This window comes from Balaenoptera musculus, chromosome 1 (assembly GCF_009873245.2).
Source record: "Balaenoptera musculus isolate JJ_BM4_2016_0621 chromosome 1, mBalMus1.pri.v3, whole genome shotgun sequence".
NCBI classification, from domain to species: Eukaryota; Metazoa; Chordata; class Mammalia; order Artiodactyla; family Balaenopteridae; genus Balaenoptera; species Balaenoptera musculus.
The window spans coordinates 97,661,055-97,680,812 of record NC_045785.1 but is presented as its reverse complement, the minus strand read 5'-3'; the positions used below and the strand labels follow the sequence as shown (position 1 = coordinate 97,680,812).

The window sequence follows — 19,758 nt, the reverse complement described above, 5'->3', positions numbered from 1 at the left end:
TAGTACTCCATTGTGAGAATATGCTGCAACTCATCCACGTCACTGTTTATGGACATTTGAGGTTATTTACAGTTTGAGGCTATTTCAAGTAAGATTCGACATGAACAGTCTTGTACATATCTTTTTGCTGTACCTATGCACATATTTCTTCATCTGTTTTTACAGGAAGGAAGTAGTTTGGTTAAGGCCACCATAAAATAGTTTGGGAAAATTAAGGCACAATTATGTTCAACCAGTTGGACAAGCTTATCATGAACAACTACTATAGTTACACGGAGATGCAGAAAACATGAATGCAGAGCCAAGAGAAGGTACTTGAGAAAGAGATGTGTCCTCGTGTGTGGAAATTCACAGAGAATAGGGAACAGAAACAGACTGTGTAATTAAGTACAAAATTGCATAGGCCCAGGGTAGAGGCAACTTTTAGAACCTCTGGGCTAAGACTAGACAGTTTAATACCAGGACTGGATTCCTCACTCTTGCTCACCCATAGTCTGTGACAGAAGAGTCACCTGGAGGCCATGCATGGGAGAGGAAGGGGGCTGTAGGTCTGGGGGTCGTTTCTATAGATCCTAGACTTATTTCTGCCACAGTGTCTTCTTCCCTCTGCCACCCATACCTGAAACAGAGGCTAAAACCTCTGTGAATGGAGAAATTTCAGATGGACTCCGCACTTCTTCTATCCTTTCCACCCTACAGGTCCTGGGAGGCAGAGGGGAGCCAGGGCAGATCCCCCAGGAGCAAGAGGGGCTTATCAAATGCAAATTTTCATTTCTGACAAAGGAAGCTTGAAATTTGGGAGTGTAAGGAAGCCAATGAAGGTGAGAAGGGCAGAGGAAAAGCTGAATGGCTCTATCAGGATTTGGGATTAGAAGAAGGGGAGTGTGGCTAGCTGCAACTGTCATCATCACTATTGTCATCATTATTATCGTCATCCCTTAAATTTGTATCACATAAGAGTTTACAAAGAGCTTTCTATTCCTTGACTTTCACATCTCTGCAGGGTGGCAGGGCAGGGATTACTCTCATTTTGCTGAACTGCCCAAGAGCAGACTGGATGGAAGGCAGGGTCAAGGCCCTAAGCTACATCTCCAGTCCCTCCTCAAGAGCCCACAGGGCCCAGGTCCTTTCGTTGGGGGAGTGGAATAGGAAAAAGAGCAACGCAGGGACACGGGCCCCACGGAGAAGAAGGACGAATATAGCAAGAGATCTGGAAATGGCCAGAGGCTAACGCAGTTGCAGGGGGCGAAGTGGAGAGGTTGGAAAGGTGTGCTGATTCTGAAAACTCTTTCTCCTTCTGGGATAAGTCCCCGAGCCACCTGGAAGGTGTACGGATGCCCACCGGGCGGGCACTCCCCGCGCTTGCCGCGGAGGCAGAGGGTGACTTCGTGGCGACCCCGAGCATTTGCGGACGGCGGGGCTCGGAAAGTCAAGCTTCCCGGGGCGCCCCACAGAGGGTGGGAGCCAGGTGGCACCGCCCCTCCCGGACGCGCGTCGAGCGCCCTCTGTCACCCCACGCAGCCCTGCCCGGCGCCCAGGGAAGAGCGGGCCCGCCCAGGTGCGCCGGGGGTTGGGCCGGAGTCCGGAAGGTGTGCCGCCGCGTCCAGGCTCGTCCCCCTCTGCCTCTTCCCCGCGGAAAAGTGAAAGTGTCTGCCAGCCGAGGTCGCGCATTGGGGGGCGGGGCCGGCGCGGACCGGGGAGCGGGCGCCGGGTACTCCAGGGGCCATGGATGGGCTCGGCCGCCGCCTCCGAGCCAGCCTGAGACTGAAGCGCGGCCGTGGGGGTTAGTGCCGGGCCGGGGCGCGCCGGGGCGAGGGCGCGGGCACAGCGGGGGGACCGCGGGCCAGGACAGGAGGTGACGGGGACGAGGGGCCAAGGCAGGGCGGTGCGGAGGGTCGCGATCGATCGGGGAGCAGTCTGAGGGGCATTCCGGGAGTGCTGGGCAGGGGTCAGGTGAGCTGGAGAGAAAGGGCTCAGGCAGAGGTGGAAACGGGCTGGTGGGGAAGGGGTCGGAGGTCAGAGGAGAAGCCACGCCAGCAGGGGCAAGGGGGAGGTCGCCTGCCAAAGGAAACCGTTGTGGGGCCCCGGGGCCACGTGTCCTACCAGCCAGGAAGTTTGTGGGGCAACCGCAGGGTGCCTGTAGCTCCCGGGCCGCGGCGCCCGCCGGGGAGACACAGCCTCAGCCCCCGGCCGCCCGCCTCCCCGCCCCCGGACTCCACTCGTGGGAGCCCGCGACTTTGCCCCGCACACAGCCGCCGGCCACAGCACTGCCCTTCCCCTGCGACGTCACCCCCCCTCCCTCCCCCAGGGGCGGCGAGGAGCCCTGGAGAGTGTGGCCTCGAGCAGAGCTGGGTTAGAGCCTGCTCAGCTGCTTCCTTAGAGTGTGCGAACCCGACAAGACAAGCCTCCCTTATCCCTTGGTCCCCCGTTACAGAAGGAAGAATGACTCCTCCTGTACAGGGTTGTAGGGATTAAATTAGAAGTCAATATTCGTTTCCTTTCTTCTCAGCAGGGACGCTGGGCTTTGGAAGGAAGGGAATTAGGAATTCATTCATTCTTTTTTTTCATTCATTCAACAAATATTTATTGCTGCTTACCATTAACCAGTCCGATGGCTGAGCAGTCACAACCCTTAGATACTTTGTCCAGAGGTCCCACCTTCTGAGAAGAAGGGAACCGATTGGAAAGTAAGCAGGGGTCATACCAAGACAGTCCACCCCTTCTAACATTGGCGGTCAAAAGATTGAGCAAGACCCCCTCTTACTCCAAGCCCGAGAGCTGGGGAGACCTGGGTGGGGGGAAAATCAGTGTTCCTTCTGCCATTACCCCTGTCCCCCACCCCTAGCCCTCGCTGTTCTCCCTGAACACAGGTTTCCAGTATCTATCTGGTCATTCCACCTGTACTGAGGCGGAGAGGTCAGAGACCATGGGTGGGGACAGTTGCCTGGGAGCGTGCAGTGGCAGGAGCAGATGCAGGGTGGGGCTGGTGGCCTCTTTTCTCTGGAGAGCACTGGCTTGGTCTTTCCTGGTCTCCTTCGACCCTCAGAAGCCTGTGTGAATGGAAGGGATCTGCTCCCTGCAGCCCAGAGGAAACATTCTAGTTGTTCCCAAAACAGGGCTGATGACTGTGCCTGATGACAGTGAGGGACTGTGAGATGTGCAGCCAGTATTACATGTCCTGAGGTCTGGCACCTACCGGGCAGGAGAGTGTGCCTTCTTCATCTTCCATACTATCCTCCACCTTTCCCGGGAGTTCCCCCTACCTCTTTTGCCCTTTTGGCCCCAAGGCAACTGTGTGGTAGGAGGATGTGTGTGTGTGTATGTGTATACACATGCATGGGTGTAAATCATCCTGGTGGGAGGGTTGGCAGTGGTGGTGGTCCTGGGTCAAGAGCAGCTGAGCTAGAAGAGGAGGGGCCAGCTTTCCAGATCAGGGTTCCAGAAAGTCCCTTCACCTATATTCCAGCTGGTTCTGGGACTTTTGTCAGAGGGCTGTGGGAGGTGCTTCCTGGTGGAGGAACAAGTGTAACCAGACTCCTGACTTCCCTAGAAAGGGTGGCTCCCTCCTAAACTGAAAATTCAGGATAATAATTCCTTTCTAGGGCACTGGGGATTAAATGAGAAGACCCATATTAAACGTGTGTTTGATGGAGGTTTTCTCTTCTGTTGATAACCCTCTTTGAAAGGGGGAAGTCTTTTTTCTGGATTTCTTGGTCCTGAGACCCAAAGTCCAGTAACTTCTTTTGTTTGCGATTGTGAGTTTTGCTGTTCTCTTGGCTCTTCTGATAAAGCAGGAAGAAATGGGCTGAAAATGCAACCCAAAGGATTTAGGGAAAGAAATCATTTCCTGAGGTTCTGGAATGCCCAGGGAAAAGATTTTGCTTCTCAAGGTCTTTTGCAAACAGGAGGCATCCACATTTGTGGGATGTTTGGTGTGTACTGCATCCAGAAGGCAGGAGCATGAACATGAAAGTCTCATCATTCCCACCCGCAACAGATTCTGTTGTATTCCCCAAATAGTCCCTGAATTACTCTGTGCCTCAGTTTCCCCATCTGTATCAGGAGATGCTTGTTTCTCAGATTGGTGGCGAGGATTGTGCAGCCAGTCTGTGCAGGTTGCAGATAAGGTGTGGTGACAGATCCGAGTATTCCAGGTCACTGTTCTCACCATTGCAGTGAATGTAACATTCCTTTTTTTTTTTTGGCTGCATTGGGTCTTTGTTGCTGCACGCAGGCTTTCTCTAGTTGCAGGCAAGCGAGCTGGGGCTACTCTTCATTGCAGAGCGCAGGCTTCTCATTGCGGTGGCTTCTCTTGTTGCAGAACACGGGCTCTAGGCACACGGGCTTCAGTAGTTGTGGTGCACGGGCTTAGTTGCTCCGTGGCATGTGGGATCTTCCCGGACCAGGGCTTGAACCCGTGTCCCCTGCATTGGCAGGCGGATTCTTAACCACTGCGCCACCAGGGAAGTCCCTACAGGGATTGAAACATTCTTATTTCCTGTGATCTGTGATCTCCCCAGGAGTCATGGCTGAGCCACTGAGTACTGGCTTTTACTAGTCCACAGAAGCCAGGTCTGGAGCTATTAAGAGCAAGCAGCTGTGTCCCCTATTTCAGCACCACACTTTCTTCCAGAGGTCTATTAATTATTTGCAGGCCGTGGCAGACACTGGCACCAAACCCTTTTGCCTCCTCGCTCCTCTTAGGGGCAGCCTCCTGGCAAAAGTCCTTCTCTCTTACCACGTGCATTTACACACTCAAGGGTTTATGTGAGAATCCCAGGTGATTTACTGCTATTCTGTCTCTCTTCCCCAGCCTCCAGACACAGCACCACTGGAGCCTCAGGGCCCAGCTGCTCTGCTCTTAGCTTGTGCAGAACTGTTGACCTGGACAAACCAGGAAAAAAGACTGAGCAGGAGTGGGGGTGGGGTGGAGATCACCCAGATGCTTTCCACTCCATTGACTGCCCCTCAGGCTACTGATGCAACCACTCCCCTACTGTAGGCCAGGGAGACTGTCCTAAGTCAGTGCTTCCTACCTGGGAGGAGGGATTCTTTGCTGCAACCCTGGAACAGGTGCCAGTGAGACAAGTTTGCCTTAGGACATATTGCAGGGGATGAAAGATGCACCATTGTAGATCATGCTGAGATATTAGGAACTCTCCAACCCAGAGATGGACTTTGCTCTTTATTTCACCACCAGGAGAGGAGGCTTTTAGGTTCCTATTGATATCCAGGAATTCCTCTTGCTAGAACAATTTCTCCACTTAGGTAATGAATGAGGTCAAGTCTATTGATTTTAATCAGGGGAGGCAGGGGCAACCTTCCTGTGAGGAGTTTTTGGTCCCGTGCTCTTGCTTGCAGCCTTGAAGTCCTGGAAGTCCCAGAGTGCAGCAGGGGGCCATCAGAGGTTATCTGCTGCCGTTGACCCAGTTAGGAAGTGAAAGGTTAGGAATCAGTTATGGAGATATAAGATCCCTGTCCTGAGGCTGGCAAGGTCCGTGCTCACAGTCTTATGTTATCAGGCATTCTTCACTGTCAAGGGGTTGTAAATAAACCCATTGCACAACCTTCAGCCCAGAATGAAAAGCCCTTAGCCCAGAAGCAGCTGGGCTCTGGAGGTGTTTGCCTATGACCTTTTCTCTCACCACACCCTGGGGCTCTTGGGAGGAGCTGAGGTCTGAGCTGCAGTGCCAGGATGCTGCCTGTGTCAGTGCGGGCGTTCTGCTGCCTTTCTGGGTCCTATCACACAGCCTTCTTGCTCAACCATTGGGTGCATAGGATGGAAACTGCTCTCCCCTATTTGGAAGACAGCACGTGGCTTGGCTTCATAGAGTTGTGGCTGGAGACTGAAACGGCAGCCGCTTTCTCAGGCTTTCTGTAGCCAGTCTGTTAGAGGAAAGGGAAGCACTCCATGCCTTACAGGCCCAAGAAGATGGAAAGACAAGTGGTAGGCGGGATACTCAGGCGCTTCCGCAACTGGCTGCCTCGACACGGAGCAGGTCTGGACTGGATTAGCTACTTCTTTTTTCCAGGGTGGCCCTCTTCGATGGGGCTGTTTCTTCCTTGAAATACTTCTTTTTCTTCTTTCTTTTATATCTCATCCTCCCCCTGGTTCCCCATGTGACCGGGCCAGGAGGTTTCCCCTGTTGGTTTTTAGAGCCGGTCATGCCCTCTGCGGGGGTTGGTGTGGTCACAGCCACGTGGCCCTTGGTCTGTTCCTATTTCTTGAGTCCAAGTCAACTCGGGGCGTACTGTTTCACTTAGGCAGAGTTTCTGCTACCCTGGGGCCTCGGGCCTCCCAGGTGACCTCCCCAGTATATTTCCTTGGCTTCCGAATCAGTGCTTTCTTTCCTCCTCTTGGCCCCACCGGTGGTTCCAAATCTCCCAGGCAGGCACGGAAACTGCCCAGTTGGCTCTGATCCCATGCCGGGACCTGAGGTGCTGGGCAGGCTCCAGGGACCTTGGTGTCGGTATGACGGCCTAGAGGTGCCGAAGATGCTGGAGTCTCACATCCTCCACTCAGGGCCTGGATCAACGAGATACCAGCGGGCCCTGGTGTCTTGGTTTCAGGACCTCCCCAGGATAATCTGGGGGAAGTTGTAAAGGAACCAGAAAGGGCCCAGGAGCACTGTCTACCCAACTTTGCCGGAGGGCAGCACTTCTTTGAATACCTCCTCGTGGTTTCTCTCAAAAAAAAGCCTTCGGTGGATGATTATGAGCCCACAATCACCTACCAGTTCCCCAAGGTAAGGATTGAAGGAAGGGGCAATGGGGGACAGAGGATTCGGGTGTTTGAGAGGCGATGGGCGGGGGGGTGCCCTCTCCCCACCCCCAGCCCCCCACCCTGCGGGGGCTCGTCTGGAGCTGCCCTGAGCTCCACTGCTCCTGTTTCCTTCAGGCCCAGGCCTGTTTTCTCTTATCACCCGCAGAATCTAGGTCTGGCCTCTGTAACGAACTGACCTAGGCTCCCTAGCTGGGAAACTAGGCTAGTTCTTCTGCTGTTTGGGGGACCTCCTAGTTCTTCCCAATTCTATGCTCAGCCACCCTTCTCTGTAGAGAAGCTTACCTTCTGCCAGAGGTCCTTGCAGGAATCCCCTCCCTGGGGTGGGTGAGAGGGAAAGGGTGGGGCAGGCACATAGCTGGTGGCCACAGCCCAAGCGTCAGGCTCCTTCTTGTCTGGTCCCGCAGCGGGTGAAGGGGTGGGGTTAGGGCATCTTTCTTATTAACCCTGACAGTGAGGCGACTGAGCTGGCCGCTTCGCTTCTCAGATGTGGTATCTCTCTGATGTGGTCCTCCCAGGAAGCCGGGAGGTCTCTGGGCCTTTCTGTATTCAGCGTGGTCCTGGCCCCCTTCCTGACTATGTAGATCCTTAGGATACTGAAGTCCAACTCAGGTTCATGTAGACTTGGCCCAGGAGGGGCTGTTTCAGCCTTGGGGTTCTTCCAGCCAGACCCAGAACGCAGTCTCTGTGCAGTGATGGGCACAGAGGCATGCTTTGAGTCCCACACCAGTGGAAAAGCTTATTCTCAGACTGCTTTAGAGCCTCCAAAGTAGCCCGCCAGCCCCCAAGCCCTCAAGCCCTCTCCACCTGCTCCTACCTCCACATCCACCTGTCTCTTTTCCTATTCCTTGTAGCGAGAGAACTTGCTTCGGGGACAACAGGAGGAGGAGGAGCGGCTTCTCGGAGCCATCCCCTTGTTTTGCTTCCCAGATGGGAACGAGTGGGCCCCACTCACTGAGTATCCCAGGTAATCGCTCGGCCCTGGGACGGGGGAATCTGGGATTGGAGGAGAAGGGCGAACCACGTGGTTCCTGCACCCCCCTCAACTGGATTTCTCACCAGCTTCCTTCCTGATGGGGAGGGGCTGGAGTTGATTCATTTCTAAACATCTTGCCTGGGACACCCTGAGGCAAGAGAGCTCAGGTAACCAGGTTAAGCAGTCCCTTCTAACAGAACGGGGAGGTTCTTTCACTTGTCCTAGGAGCTAGTCACTGTGTTTTGACTGCCTCTGGCAGAAGATGGACTTAGAAGAAGTCCTTTGGCCTCTAAGGAGTCCCTTATATGGCAGAGCCCTTTACACCATGAGTCCTGGAATTTGACTGCCTGAGCTCAAGTTTTGGCTTTACCACTTATGAGTTGAATGACCTTGGATAAGAAACACTCCCTCAGAGTCTCAGTTCCTTTATTTTTAAAGTGGGACTAGTGATTGAACCTACCTCAAAGGGTTGTTTTGAGAACTAAATGTGATGATACATTTAGAGCTTGACACCAATAAGCACTTTAAATACATTACTGATGGTATGATTACTCTCAGGATTAATCAGCAGCTCCCCTTTACCCTCCTTACCCCCTTCAGCCCTGCTCTGATGCTGACTGCCTTCCTGCTTTAGAATGTAGTGAGCAGGGACTTCCCTGGTGGTCCAGTGGTAAAGAATCCGCCTCACAATGAAGGGGACACGGGTTTGATCCCTGGTCAGGGAACTAAGATCCCACATGTCGCAGGGCAACTAAGCCCGAGACACAACTACTGAGCTCGCATGCCTCAACTAGAGCCCACGTGCTCTGGAACCTTCGCACCACAACTACAGAGACCACTCACCCTGGAGCCTGCGTGCCACAGCTAGAGAGGGAAAACCCGAACGCCACAACTAGAGAGAAGCCCTCTCACCACAACGAAGAGCCTGCATGCCGCAACAAAGACCCGATGCGGCCAAAAATAAATATAAATAAATAAATAAATCTTAAGGGAAAAAAAGAACCTAGTGAGCAAGTGAAAACCAGGTTTTGTCTGCTCTTCCTCAGGGAGACCTTCTCGTTCGTTCTGACCAACGTGGATGGCAGCAGGAAGATTGGATACTGCAGGCGCCTCTTGGTTTGTGCAGCTCAGAACTGCCCCCTCCTCTCTGCATCCTGTTCTGCTCCACAGCTGGGTTTGCTCAAGCCTCAGTTGCAAAAGCCAAGGCTCCCTGCAGAGGTGGTTGTAGAGAGAGCACAGCCCAGTACCTGCTGCCATGTTAGTGCCCTGTGCCACCTCACAAGAATGGGGACACACGTCCCTCCTCACCCACCCAGGGCACCTTTGCTGCCATGCTTTGGTCTCTACTCTCCCCAGCTCGGGGGGAGGCTTCATTCTAACCTGCTCCCCGCCCTCTCTATCCAGGCCTCGTTGACTTGGCCCCTGCCTCCCACAGCCTGGCCTGGGATTTGGACAACGAGGCTCAGTCCCTGGGCTCTCAAGTCACTTTCATAGCGCTCTCCTCCCTAGCTGTTTCCTCGTCTCTACAACACACTTGCTCCTTCTTTGCTCACCCCTGATAGTGTTGGTGCCGATGCAGGCAGTGTTCGCCCTTGAGCCAACCAGCCCCCTCAAGGCCATTTTCTTTGGATTTCGGTGACCGTTCTGGCCTCCCTGCTGCCTCTCCCATGAGTGGGACCTCTGCACAGCCAGGTCTTTCTCCCTCCAGCCCACCATTCACCATGGATCCCCCAGCCCCAGCCACCAGCCCTGTGCCCCATCAGCCCCAGTTGCATAGAGGCCCTGGGGAGGCTGCAGCACTGAAGGAGCCTGTCCGTCCCTCCCTAGCCCGCCGGCCGTGGTCCTCGCCTCCCCAGGGTGTACTGCATCATCAGCTGCATTGGCTGCTTCGGCTTGTTCTCCAAGGTAGGGGTGGAACGGGATTCCTCGGAGCCTGTTGGGCCTGTTCAGCCTCCAGGTCCGCCTGGCTGCCGGCCCTGCCCGTGCTCCCTGTGCTCCTCCCCCACAGTCGGGGTCAGGCGAGGCACCCTGGGGAGATTCAGGCAGAGAGGTGATTGGGCTTGACTTGGCTTTAGGGAAAAGTAGGAACTGAAGCTAGAGGGCTGTCTCCCCTGCAGAAAGCCCACTGCTCCCCGTCTAGTCAGGTAAGAATGCAGCTGGAGAGGGACATGGGTAGAGCTCCAGGTTAGGAATTGGGAGTTCCAGTTCCTCATCTGTCAAATGCATGTAATGATCCCTCACCTTCCTACCTCATGGGTTGGTGTGAGGCTCAGATGACATGATACATGAAGAAGACAGAATACTAGACAGATATAAAGACAACTATACAGTGGGGCTTGGGGGACTCCCTCTGACTCCTTCCAGGGTAGAGGGGGAAGTTGAGGTCTCCAGGACTTCTGCTGGAGCTAATTTGAGTGCTAGCACACCTGAGTTGGGATCAGAGAGGAGTCCTTCAGAATGGATGCAGCATGTCTTAGTGGCCAGAAAAGGACATCAGTGTGCTCTGCCCCAGGCAGGCCCCTTGAAGGATGAAGGTAATATACTCCATCAGCCTTGGCTTGGGTGGATGGTTCATCTGTGCAGGGTTCTGTGGATGAAGGCCATCCCCGGACCTGGGGAGTCTCTGGTGGAAGTTGGAGGGCAGAGTGGCACCCAAGAGGCCCAGCTTCTAGTCTCCCACTCCATCTAGCACAAATGAACATGGTACCATCAGGGATGACGAGTTTACTCTAGAATGACTTCCTGGGGAAGGTAACTCGTGCTGATGTTAGGAGAAGGAAGGAATACGGATCGGTAGAGAGAAGATGAAAAGAAGGCTAGGAGAAAAGGCAGGTCTTGTGCAGGAGATAAACAGCAGACTGGTTTCTGCCAGGGAGGAAAGAACCAGTTAAGGATTGGCGGGAGCAGCCTCACACATGAGATCTCAGCTACCAGCCTGGGAGCATCCCTTTGAGTCATGTTTCCCGTGGTCCTCTCCCGTACAGATCCTGGATGAAGTGGAAAAGAGGCATCAGATCTCCATGGCAGTCATCTACCCATTCATGCAGGGCCTCCGAGAGGCAGCCTTCCCTGCTCCTGGGAAGACCGTCACCCTCAAGAGCTTCATCCCCGACTCAGGCACTGAGGTGGGTGAGCAAAATGGACAAGACCCTCCCTGACTGGAGGGGGCGTGTTCCTGTGGCACCTCTCGTCACGGTGCTCCCATTCACCAGGTTAACATGCCGAGAAACTGAGCCAGGCAGGCACTGGGGCTGGGCTCGAATTATTGGCGGCAGAGCTGAAAGTCAAACCCCAATTTTCTGATCCTCCCAACCTGATGCTCACAAGGACCTAGTTACTGTTTAAGCCACCAAGACTTTTATTTGTAATAAATAAACCATGTAAGCTGAGGCTCCTGGTACTAGAATGGCCTTTGCCCCCAGCCGCCAGACTGCCACTTTTCCCCATTACCTCACTTACCTTCCTGTGTCTGTCCTATATCTCTACCTTATGGCCTCCACCTGTCTTTTTCTTATCACACATCCCCACCCCTGAGTCCCCACCCATGCCACAGTGGGGATGCTATTGTTTTAAGACACTAAGCAGACAAAGCAGCAAGTAGAACATTGTTTTAAGAATTCCAGTCCTGACCCCTGGTACTCTGGATAATCTGTGTGTCCTCTGCTTCCCCATATCAGAATAAGGGGAGGGGCTAGGCTTGTTCACTTATTCAAAAAATAAGTGTGGCAGGCTAGCTATGCACCAAGTTATACTATTTTCCGGCTACAAACGGTAAATAAAATGAATGTGGTCCCTGACTTCATGGAGCTAAAAGTCTAAAGACGTAAATAAGTAAGCACACACATAAATAATTAAAAATTGTATGACTGTGATGAAAAGAAAACAGGATGCTACATGGGAAAATGAAGAGAAACACAGGTTGACACCTTGCATTAGGTGGCCAATGAAGGCCTCTGAGACATAAAGAGGATAAGAATGAAGAGAGAAAATATTGTAAATCAACTATACTTCAATAAAAACTAATAAGGTAATTTTTTAAAAAAAGAGTGAAAGGCAACCCAGGGGAGGGAAGAACCTCCGGCAAGAAAGAGCATGACATGCTCAAGGAACGGGAAGGAGTTGATGTGGGGAAGCGAGGTGAGGCGGGTGGTGAGAGAGGCGGGCCTTGTGGGCCACGCAGGGGATTACATCAGTGTCATCCTCAGAGCGTAGGGAAACCATGGGTGGGTTTTTAGCAGTGGGGAGGCACGGTCAGATGTACTCCTTTGGGGAAGATAGGGTGGAGGCTGGTAGAGACCCAGCTTTCTGGGGTTTGTGTGACTTTTCAGTGTGGTGACTCCCCCTCTCTCTGGTTTCCCCACAGTTCATTTCACTGACGCGGCCCCTGGACTCCCACCTAGAGCACGTGGATTTTAGTTCTCTGTTGCGCTGTCTCAGTTTTGAGCAGATTCTTCAGATCTTTGCCTCTGCAGTGCTGGAGAGAAGAATCATCTTCCTGGCAGAAGGTCTCAGGTTGGTCCAGCCACCGAGCGGGGTCACCCGAACTGACTGGCATCCCTGGGTTCCAAGGAATAGACCGGAGGGTTCTCGAAGGAAATCAGGCTGTAGGACCTGGGTGCTCCCCACCCTCCTGCCACCCTGCCTTGATCTGCACTAAGCCTAGAAAATAGCTGTTGTAATTCCCTGTTTTCTGCCTCCAAACTTGATTACTGCCTAAGCCTGAAGGAGGTTTGTGATTTAGCTCTGAGAAGTACATGAAGTATTCCCGTGACAGCCCAGGAGGAGACCAGTTAGGGTGGATGCAGACACGATTCTGCTCTTGAAAGGATGAGGGAGGACAGGGCAGGAAGTCACAGAGTGGTATGGAGGTTAAGCACACTATCCTTAGTGGCAAACACATGTCATTTGTCCATTTATTCACTCATTCAACAAACACTTATTGTGTGTCAACTGTTTACCAGATGCCAAGCATCAGGAAGATACAGACAAATAAGACATGGTCCTAGACCTTAAGGGAATGTAGAATTATCCCCATTTGAAAGCACAGGTATTGAAATCAGCAGGACAACGTTCAAGTTCTTTTCTTCTACCTTTAGCTACATGGAGTTCCTTAGGTTAGGATCGTAACTTCTTGAAGTCATGATCTCCTTATCTGTAAAATGGAGATCTGTAGCTACGTCATAAGGGTGTGGTAAGGCTTAAATGAAGTAATGAACATTAGGTAACTAGCACTCTGCCAGGCACACACTGGTAAGTGCTAGTTGTTTTTCTTAATAATAAGTTCATAGTTGAGTATATCCCTGTGTATAGTTGAAGCAGAATAATATCATGTCTTGGTCTCTACGTCTTAGGGGCTTCAAGTCTGAGAAAGACATGGGGAGATGTGTGACAGAATAGAGAAGGGGGAAAAATCGTAAAACAGTAGAAGCTTGACCTATTTATGTCTTGGGATGGAGAAAGCTGCTTATATTGGGCTGACAACCCTGGTTTTATCTTTTAGGGAAGAAGAAGAAAAGGATATTAGGGACCCAAATGTTAGGCCAGAGGGCCAGGTGAATGTCATGGGTTTTAGAGGAAAGGAAGCTTGGGCAGGCAATGGGGGTCCGTGGGTTGAAAATTCTGTAAAAATCAGTGATAACCAAAAAGGCACCAGTTGTAGGCCAATCCTTGTGGGAAGTGGTGTAATCTTTTGCTTTGGAAGTAGCTCTTCCACTCTCGGCCCTGTAGGGAACTGAGAAGTTTCTGTCACAGCTGGAGCTGGGATTCTGGGCCTTTTCCCCCTAAGATCAGTGTTTAGGAAGTGAGGGGGACTCTGGCCTGGACATGGGCAAAGGCCGGCAAGACTCATCTCTCAGGCGTTAACTTTCTTCAGGGAGACTCCACCACTCCCCACTTCCTTCCTACGCTGAGTGTTTCAGATCTCTGCAGCTCAGGCAGGAAGGGGACTTCCAGTCAGCCTAAGCCTTGGCGAGACTCTCAGAGACTCCATCTTTCTAACTCAGGAAGCGCTAGCTCCATACCAAGAGCTGAAACAAGGTTTCTGCCTCTGTGTTTTGATTGGCTTTGGCTTTGGGGTAATTTGGAGAAATGAAAGCCATGAAAATTAGTGAATAGAGAAGACAGAAAGGGGGGTTGTGTGTGTGTGTTGGAGGGGCAAAGGGGGGGGGGGACTGGGGGGAGCTGGGCCCGAGTTGTGACTTAGGCAATAATTACACAGGGAATGCTTCGTTGGGAAGAGTGGAGGAGCCACTTCTGTGGGACTTTCCGGGTAGGAATTGCTGGTCAGAGGTTCCTGGAATCCAGGAATTTCCCAAGCAAACTCAGGCACCAACCTGGTAACTTGAAATAACGAGTGGTCAGAGGGAGCTGTGAGAGTTAAAGACTCAGGATGAGACACAAGGAGGAAATAGGCTTGACCTCTCTGCTGCACCCCAATGTTTACACGTTTGTCTCCTTAACTACACTGAGTTCCTTAAAAGCAGAGCCAGTCTTACGCTTCCTGGTATCTACATCCTTAGCACAGTGGTAAGCGCAGAGAAGGGACTCGAACAATGAAGCCATTTCTTCTTCCCTCCCCTCTTTAGAGTCACTCCCCCGGCCCACTCCCCCCCACCCCCCACCCTGGAAGTGAGTTGAGAAGACTAACAGGGAAAAGAAGGATCAAAGAGAGGCCCCATCCTTGATGAGAGGAGTCTCAGCCTCTCCCAGTTTCTGTACCTTTCCTCCCAGCTACGAGTAGGCACAAGCTCTGTGACCGGCATGGCTCCCAGACTTGCTTTTACAGGCAGCCTGAGCAGCTGCTGTCAGTGGTGGGCTGTAGGGGTGGGTCCATGGGGGTGGAGGTGCAGGGAGGCCCCTCTGACTCTCACCCTCTGTGCCCTGTCTCCAGCACACTGTCTCAGTGCATCCATGCTGCTGCGGCGCTGCTCTACCCCTTCAGCTGGGCCCACACCTACATCCCTGTTGTCCCCGAGAGCCTTCTGGCCACTGTCTGCTGCCCCACTCCCTTCATGGTTGGAGTCCAAATGCGCTTTCGGCAGGAGGTTATGGAGAGCCCCATGGAAGAGGTATGATGCCGCGAGAAGAGGGCATGGTTTGGAGCCAGGCGGACCTGGATCCGGATCCCAGCTCTGCTACTAACAGCTGGGTGATTTTGCCGCAAGTTGTTTCACCTCTTTAAGCCTGAGCTTCCTCATCTGTAATATCGGAATGACAATGTTCAGTTCCTAGGGATCCTAGGGGGAAAAGAATCTGCATAAAGTACCTAGCCTGGTGCCTGACATATAGCTGATACTCAATAAGTGTCTGCTCCCTCCTCCTGAATGATTTCCCTGGGCTTAAGGGGCAGCACGTGGCTTATTCAGGGCTCACCCGACTGTCCTAGGCTAGCTAGTCCTAGTGAGCAGGGCCCACCCAGGTGTCCCATTTTTCTTCTGAATGGACGAGCACAGCTGGTCTATACAACAGCTGGTCTATACAACACACACCCCACTGGGGGCTGTTCACAGTGCTTGGAAGTGAACTGACATAGCCTTCCTGCAAACAATGAGTCTTGAAAATGCAGATTTTTTTTTTTGTAGCAAGGGTCATCTTTCTGATTAGCTCAGAGCTCAGTTGGCTAATGAGGATATAGGTCCAAATCCCCTTTGATCTCTGTCAGCTTCTTATTTCTTGGCAGTGCCTCCAGATACACCAGAAAGCTCAGTGCTGAAAATAGGCATTAATAACATAAATCTATCTCCAGTGTTGGAAGAACAACTCAAAACATGTGCTTTGCTTGAGTTGTCAATAGGAACTTTCAAGAGATAGCACGTGATTATAATTTCAAGCCAGAAGAGCTGCTTAGGTTTGTCTGCACGGGCTAACCACTGACTCCCTCTGTGTAGACAAAGGGCCTACCAAGGGGAGAGGCAGGGCCTAGAAGTAAGCTATCGAAGGCGTGCAACCCACCCTAGTGGGAGGACTTCCTCCATTTACATAAGAAGTATCTGAGGTCCAGGCAACTCAACTGAGTTATCTGAAGCCACACAGGCAAGGATGGAATCTAGCACAGACAGAACCAAAGCCTTTCTTCCACAGAGTGCTGCTGGGAGGTAAAGAAGCAGGCTCTGTTTCCCTTCCTTGCTTTGCTGGCCGGCTCAACCCTCCTCAGGACTGCTGAGTACACATGCCCTTTGAGCCAGTATTTGCCTTGTGACTAACTGGGACAGAGTATCAGCCCCATGTTTGGCGATGACTTAAAATGCCCCATACCCAGAAGTTATGAAACTTCCTGATGCTACAGCTCCGTCTCCTCGGAAGCTGTGGCTCTTCCTCCACTGGCCCGGCGGGAAGACACCCGAAGGCTACTCAGAGTCCAGCTCCTGCTCTCTAAGAGCCTTGGCCTATTTTATTCCTCTGCAGCTGCTCCGTGAAATGGGCAGGGGGTGAGGAAGGGAGAGGGCTAGGGGCCAGGGAAGGGGAGGGGGATTCCCTGACTCCCCACGTCCGCTCTCTGGAAGGGATCGCTTGACAGACAGTCTTTCCAAGTACTGGAGAGACTTCTGGGAACTTCACAAAATATTTCTTCACACACTCTTACCTCCCAGCCCCTGAAGTAAACAGCCTGCCCTGAGTGAAGGCATCTGAGCCTATGTATACGAGTGGTTTCAGGCCTGAACTAGTTCAACTTTTCTCCCTTGACGATGGATAATTACAGTGCTTGCTCTGTCTCTTGGCACACTTCCCAGTTCCTCTCTTTCTTTTTATTTGGGAGAAGGGAGCATGCAGGGATCACTCACCCACCTGTCGAGACCAAGGGTCACAAACTGAAAAGAGGGACCCAGCAGGCTTTGGGGGATTATGACGAACTGTTGAGCACAGGCCTTGACTAAAGGGGGCAGCTGTAACTCAGTTCCATCTGTATGTGGATCAGTGTTAGAGCTCCTGAGTTTTCAGGAGAAGCCCCAAATCCAAATTTTATGTGAAATTTTCCAATTTAAATATTGGAAACTAGTTCAATTATTTAAAAATTCTCTGAGGCAAAAAGAAACAGATCTGTAGGTTGGAATCCAACCAGCAGGATGCTTATTTGTCATCTCTAGTCTGGACTGAAGGCCTCTCAGGCAGTGATGGAGCTGATGCTAGAGCTCAGGTCTCCCAAGTTCCAGCCCTGTGCTTGTCCTACCTGCAGCCTATAGACACAGGTTACTGCCTTTCCTTCCCTCTTCCTGTTGACCCTGGGCTCATTTCCTCCTCTTGCTGTTTCCTGCTGGAAGGCCCAAAGCTCTGTGGGAGTTTTAAAAATGGAACTCCAGGCAATTGTACATAAAGTTGTTGTAAGCATTAAAAAAATCAAAAGATGTCCATCCCTGTCCTAAAGATGACCAGAGGGAAGGGAGTTGAAGGAGAGTTGTAGGGAGAAAGATGCGGTCCCAAGGACAGCACAACCTAGGCTTGGAAACTGTTGTTTGTTAGCAGTATCACCTTCAGCTTAGCTTCTTCGGGTCTGTTTCCTCATCTGCAAAACAGGCACAGTACCTGCCGCTACAGGAGCATTGGGAAGATTAAATGAGATAAAATGTGCAAAGCACCATGTGTGCCATGTACTAAATGTTGCCTATATAGAAGCCATTACCATGATCAATGTCTTATTAAGGGAGTGACTGGCTATGATTTACCCATATTGTATATTCCATCTTCCTTAGCTCTCTCCTGTTTCCTGCTTCCTACGCCCTCACACCCTTTCCCCAGGAAAGAGGGGGTGGTGAGAAAGGAGAGTATCAGACAGGAAATGAGAATTGAAGGTGCTGATTTTATTGCTACTTGGGCTGAAAGTTACAACCACAGGCAGAAATGGAGAAAGGGGAAGAGATCAAGGTGTTCTGTGTCTTTTTCAGGTCCTGTTGGTGAATCTTTGTGAAGGAACCTTCTTAATGTCAGTAAGTGTCTGGGTTCAGATCCCCTGCAGACCCACCACCAATTCAATTGCTCTAGTCTCATTGATGTTCCACTTACTTTAACAAACTTTAAGTACTTTTGTTGAGTGAGAACCCATGCTAACAAGATCTCTCCTCTCTCAAGGAGCCCATGACAAAGACAGATGACTTCACAAGGCAGTCGGTGTTAGTGCCTTTAGGGCAAGGATATAAACCAAGTACCAGAGGGACAGAGAAACTTGCTAGTGTTTAGAGTCAAAGCTTCTGTTGCTTCTCTTCTATGTGGCCAATTATCTGGGGGGGTAGAGTGGGGTGTAGAATTCATCCCCACCTCACACTCTCTGCCAACACTTCACTCCACACCTCCTCCCTGACTGCTTAACCTCTGAGCTGCCTCTGTCGTCTCCTAGGTTGGTGATGAAAAAGACATCCTACCACCCAAGCTTCAGGAGGACATCTTAGAATCTCTTGGTCAGGGGATCAAGGGGTCACAGAGTAAGTCCTAGGTTCCTCTTATTTTGGCTTTCTCCTAAGAGCTTGAGGGCATGATTCCCAATAATTCCCTTCCAGAACTAAAACAAATTCACTCAGCAGTCCTGGGCTAGTCCCAGAGGCCTTGATTCTAGGGCGAGTATGAGATTTTATTCTTCCTAAGCAATGGTGAACCCATATCTAGTCTCCCATTTTAATCAGTCAAATCAGTAGTCATGAACCCTACCTCACCCCTTCTCTAAGAGCTTTCAGCTTGCAATGAAAGCCACTGGAGGTAAGAGTGGGTAGTTTCATCCTTCCACTATCCTGAGATGGTCTCTGTTCCCTGCAGCTTCTGAACAAATCAATGAGCATGTTTCAGGCCCTTTTGTGCAGTTCTTTGTCAAGACTGTGGGCCACTATGCTTCCTACATCAAGCGGGAAGCAAATGGGCAAAGCCACTTCCAAGAACGGGCCTTCTATAAGGCTCTGACCTCCAAGGCCAACCGCCGATTTGTGAAGAAGTTTGTGAAGACACAGCTCTTTTCCCTTTTCATCCAGGAAGCTGAGAAGAGCAAGAACCCTCCTGCAGGTATACAGTGACAGGCCCCTATCAATCCAAGCCCAGAGGGTCACTGCCTCCAAGTCAGGTGTGGCCCTACGATGAAGAGAGGAGGGGAGGAAAGAGCATTTCTCTCTAGAGGCCCACAAAAATAGCTGTAATCTTACCGAGTGGGGCTGGAAGGAAAGAACCTGAAGCCTAAGAAAATGCCTCCTGGGCTGATACTTTGCAGAAGTTGCTCTGTTCATCGGCCAGCAGGAGGCCGTATGCTCTTTGTTTTAGTCTGGAGCTAATTCCTACTAATTATTATTTGTTTTAGGCCCCCTCTGGGGCCAAATCAAATACCTGTACCTCCAAAGGCCTGTGAGGGCTTGGGCATCCTGGCAGGAATGTGGGTGTAGTCAGGGAGCGTGGGCAGCAGAGAGGATATTCCTGACCCTCACTCCGGAGTTCATCTTAAGTCTGCCTGGGCAGATTAGATGTCTCTAACACATGTATCTGAACCCACAGGCTATTTCCAACAGAAAATACTTGAATACGAGGAACGGAAGAAACAGAAGAAACCAAAGGAAAAGACTTTGAAATAAGAGCTGTGGTGAACAGAAGTGACTAGACCTATAGGCCAGTTGTGGACTTTGGCCCCTGCCAGCATGGTAGGATGTGAAGCTCTCAGCCCCCAGAATCCACAGCCTTCTTCCGAGTCCTGGTAACCAGGTCTTGCTTCAAGTTGGTGTCTTGAGTTTGGGATCCCTGGAATCAGCTTTCTCAAGACTTTGGAAGGCTCTGACCTCTGTGCTCACAGAGCTGGGCACAAAGCTGCCTTTCCTGCAGAGGTGACACCGGGCGGGAAACAGTGGTAGAGGTGTTGTAGAGTCTTAGAAGTTGCTGTAACTGCCCTCTCCCAGGAACCTCTCTTACAAAATCCTCAACAGAGAAAGCAGTTGTGGCCCAAAGGCTCAGTTTCTCCACATAAAAGAAGAGGTCTGTGGACATGTGAGGATAAGAATAAAGACGAAAATCTTCTTGTTCTTTGAATGCGTATCTCTGGCTT

General features: G+C 51.6%; 1 protein-coding gene across 6 annotated transcripts; it reads left to right on the top strand.

The window, feature by feature from the left end:
* Positions 1-1,617: 1,617 nt before the first annotated feature.
* Positions 1,618-19,739, top strand: DENND2D (DENN domain containing 2D). Of its 6 annotated transcripts, none has more exons than XM_036842688.1 (12): positions 1,618-1,783; positions 6,571-6,746; positions 7,636-7,748; positions 8,804-8,873; positions 9,585-9,662; positions 10,742-10,882; positions 12,121-12,269; positions 14,647-14,824; positions 17,636-17,677; positions 18,085-18,169; positions 18,498-18,737; positions 19,218-19,734. In XM_036842688.1, the coding sequence occupies exons 1-12, from the start codon at positions 1,726-1,728 to the stop codon at positions 19,292-19,294; spliced, it is 1,407 nt and encodes a 468-aa protein (XP_036698583.1). In that variant the 5' UTR covers positions 1,618-1,725; the 3' UTR covers positions 19,295-19,734. The 6 variants fall into 6 exon arrangements, with proteins under 6 accessions (XP_036698583.1, XP_036698593.1, XP_036698612.1 ...); XM_036842677.1 differs by lacking the exon at positions 1,618-1,783 and adding an exon at positions 5,692-5,999 and having other exon boundaries at positions 19,218-19,739; XM_036842698.1 differs by lacking the exons at positions 1,618-1,783; positions 17,636-17,677 and adding an exon at positions 4,974-5,999 and having other exon boundaries at positions 19,218-19,739.
* Positions 19,740-19,758: the final 19 nt, after the last annotated feature.

Bases quoted from the DNA above. Each gene is read 5' to 3' on its own strand.
- DENND2D (XM_036842677.1), top strand. From the start codon at position 5,912: ATGCCTTACAGGCCCAAGAAGATGGAAAGACAAGTGGTAGGCGGGATA. The intron at 14,825-17,635 runs GTATGATGCCGC...TGTCTTTTTCAG, and splicing joins TGGAGAGCCCCATGGAAGAG to GTCCTGTTGGTGAATCTTTG. The intron at 18,170-18,497 runs GTAAGTCCTAGG...TGTTCCCTGCAG, and splicing joins GGGGATCAAGGGGTCACAGA to CTTCTGAACAAATCAATGAG.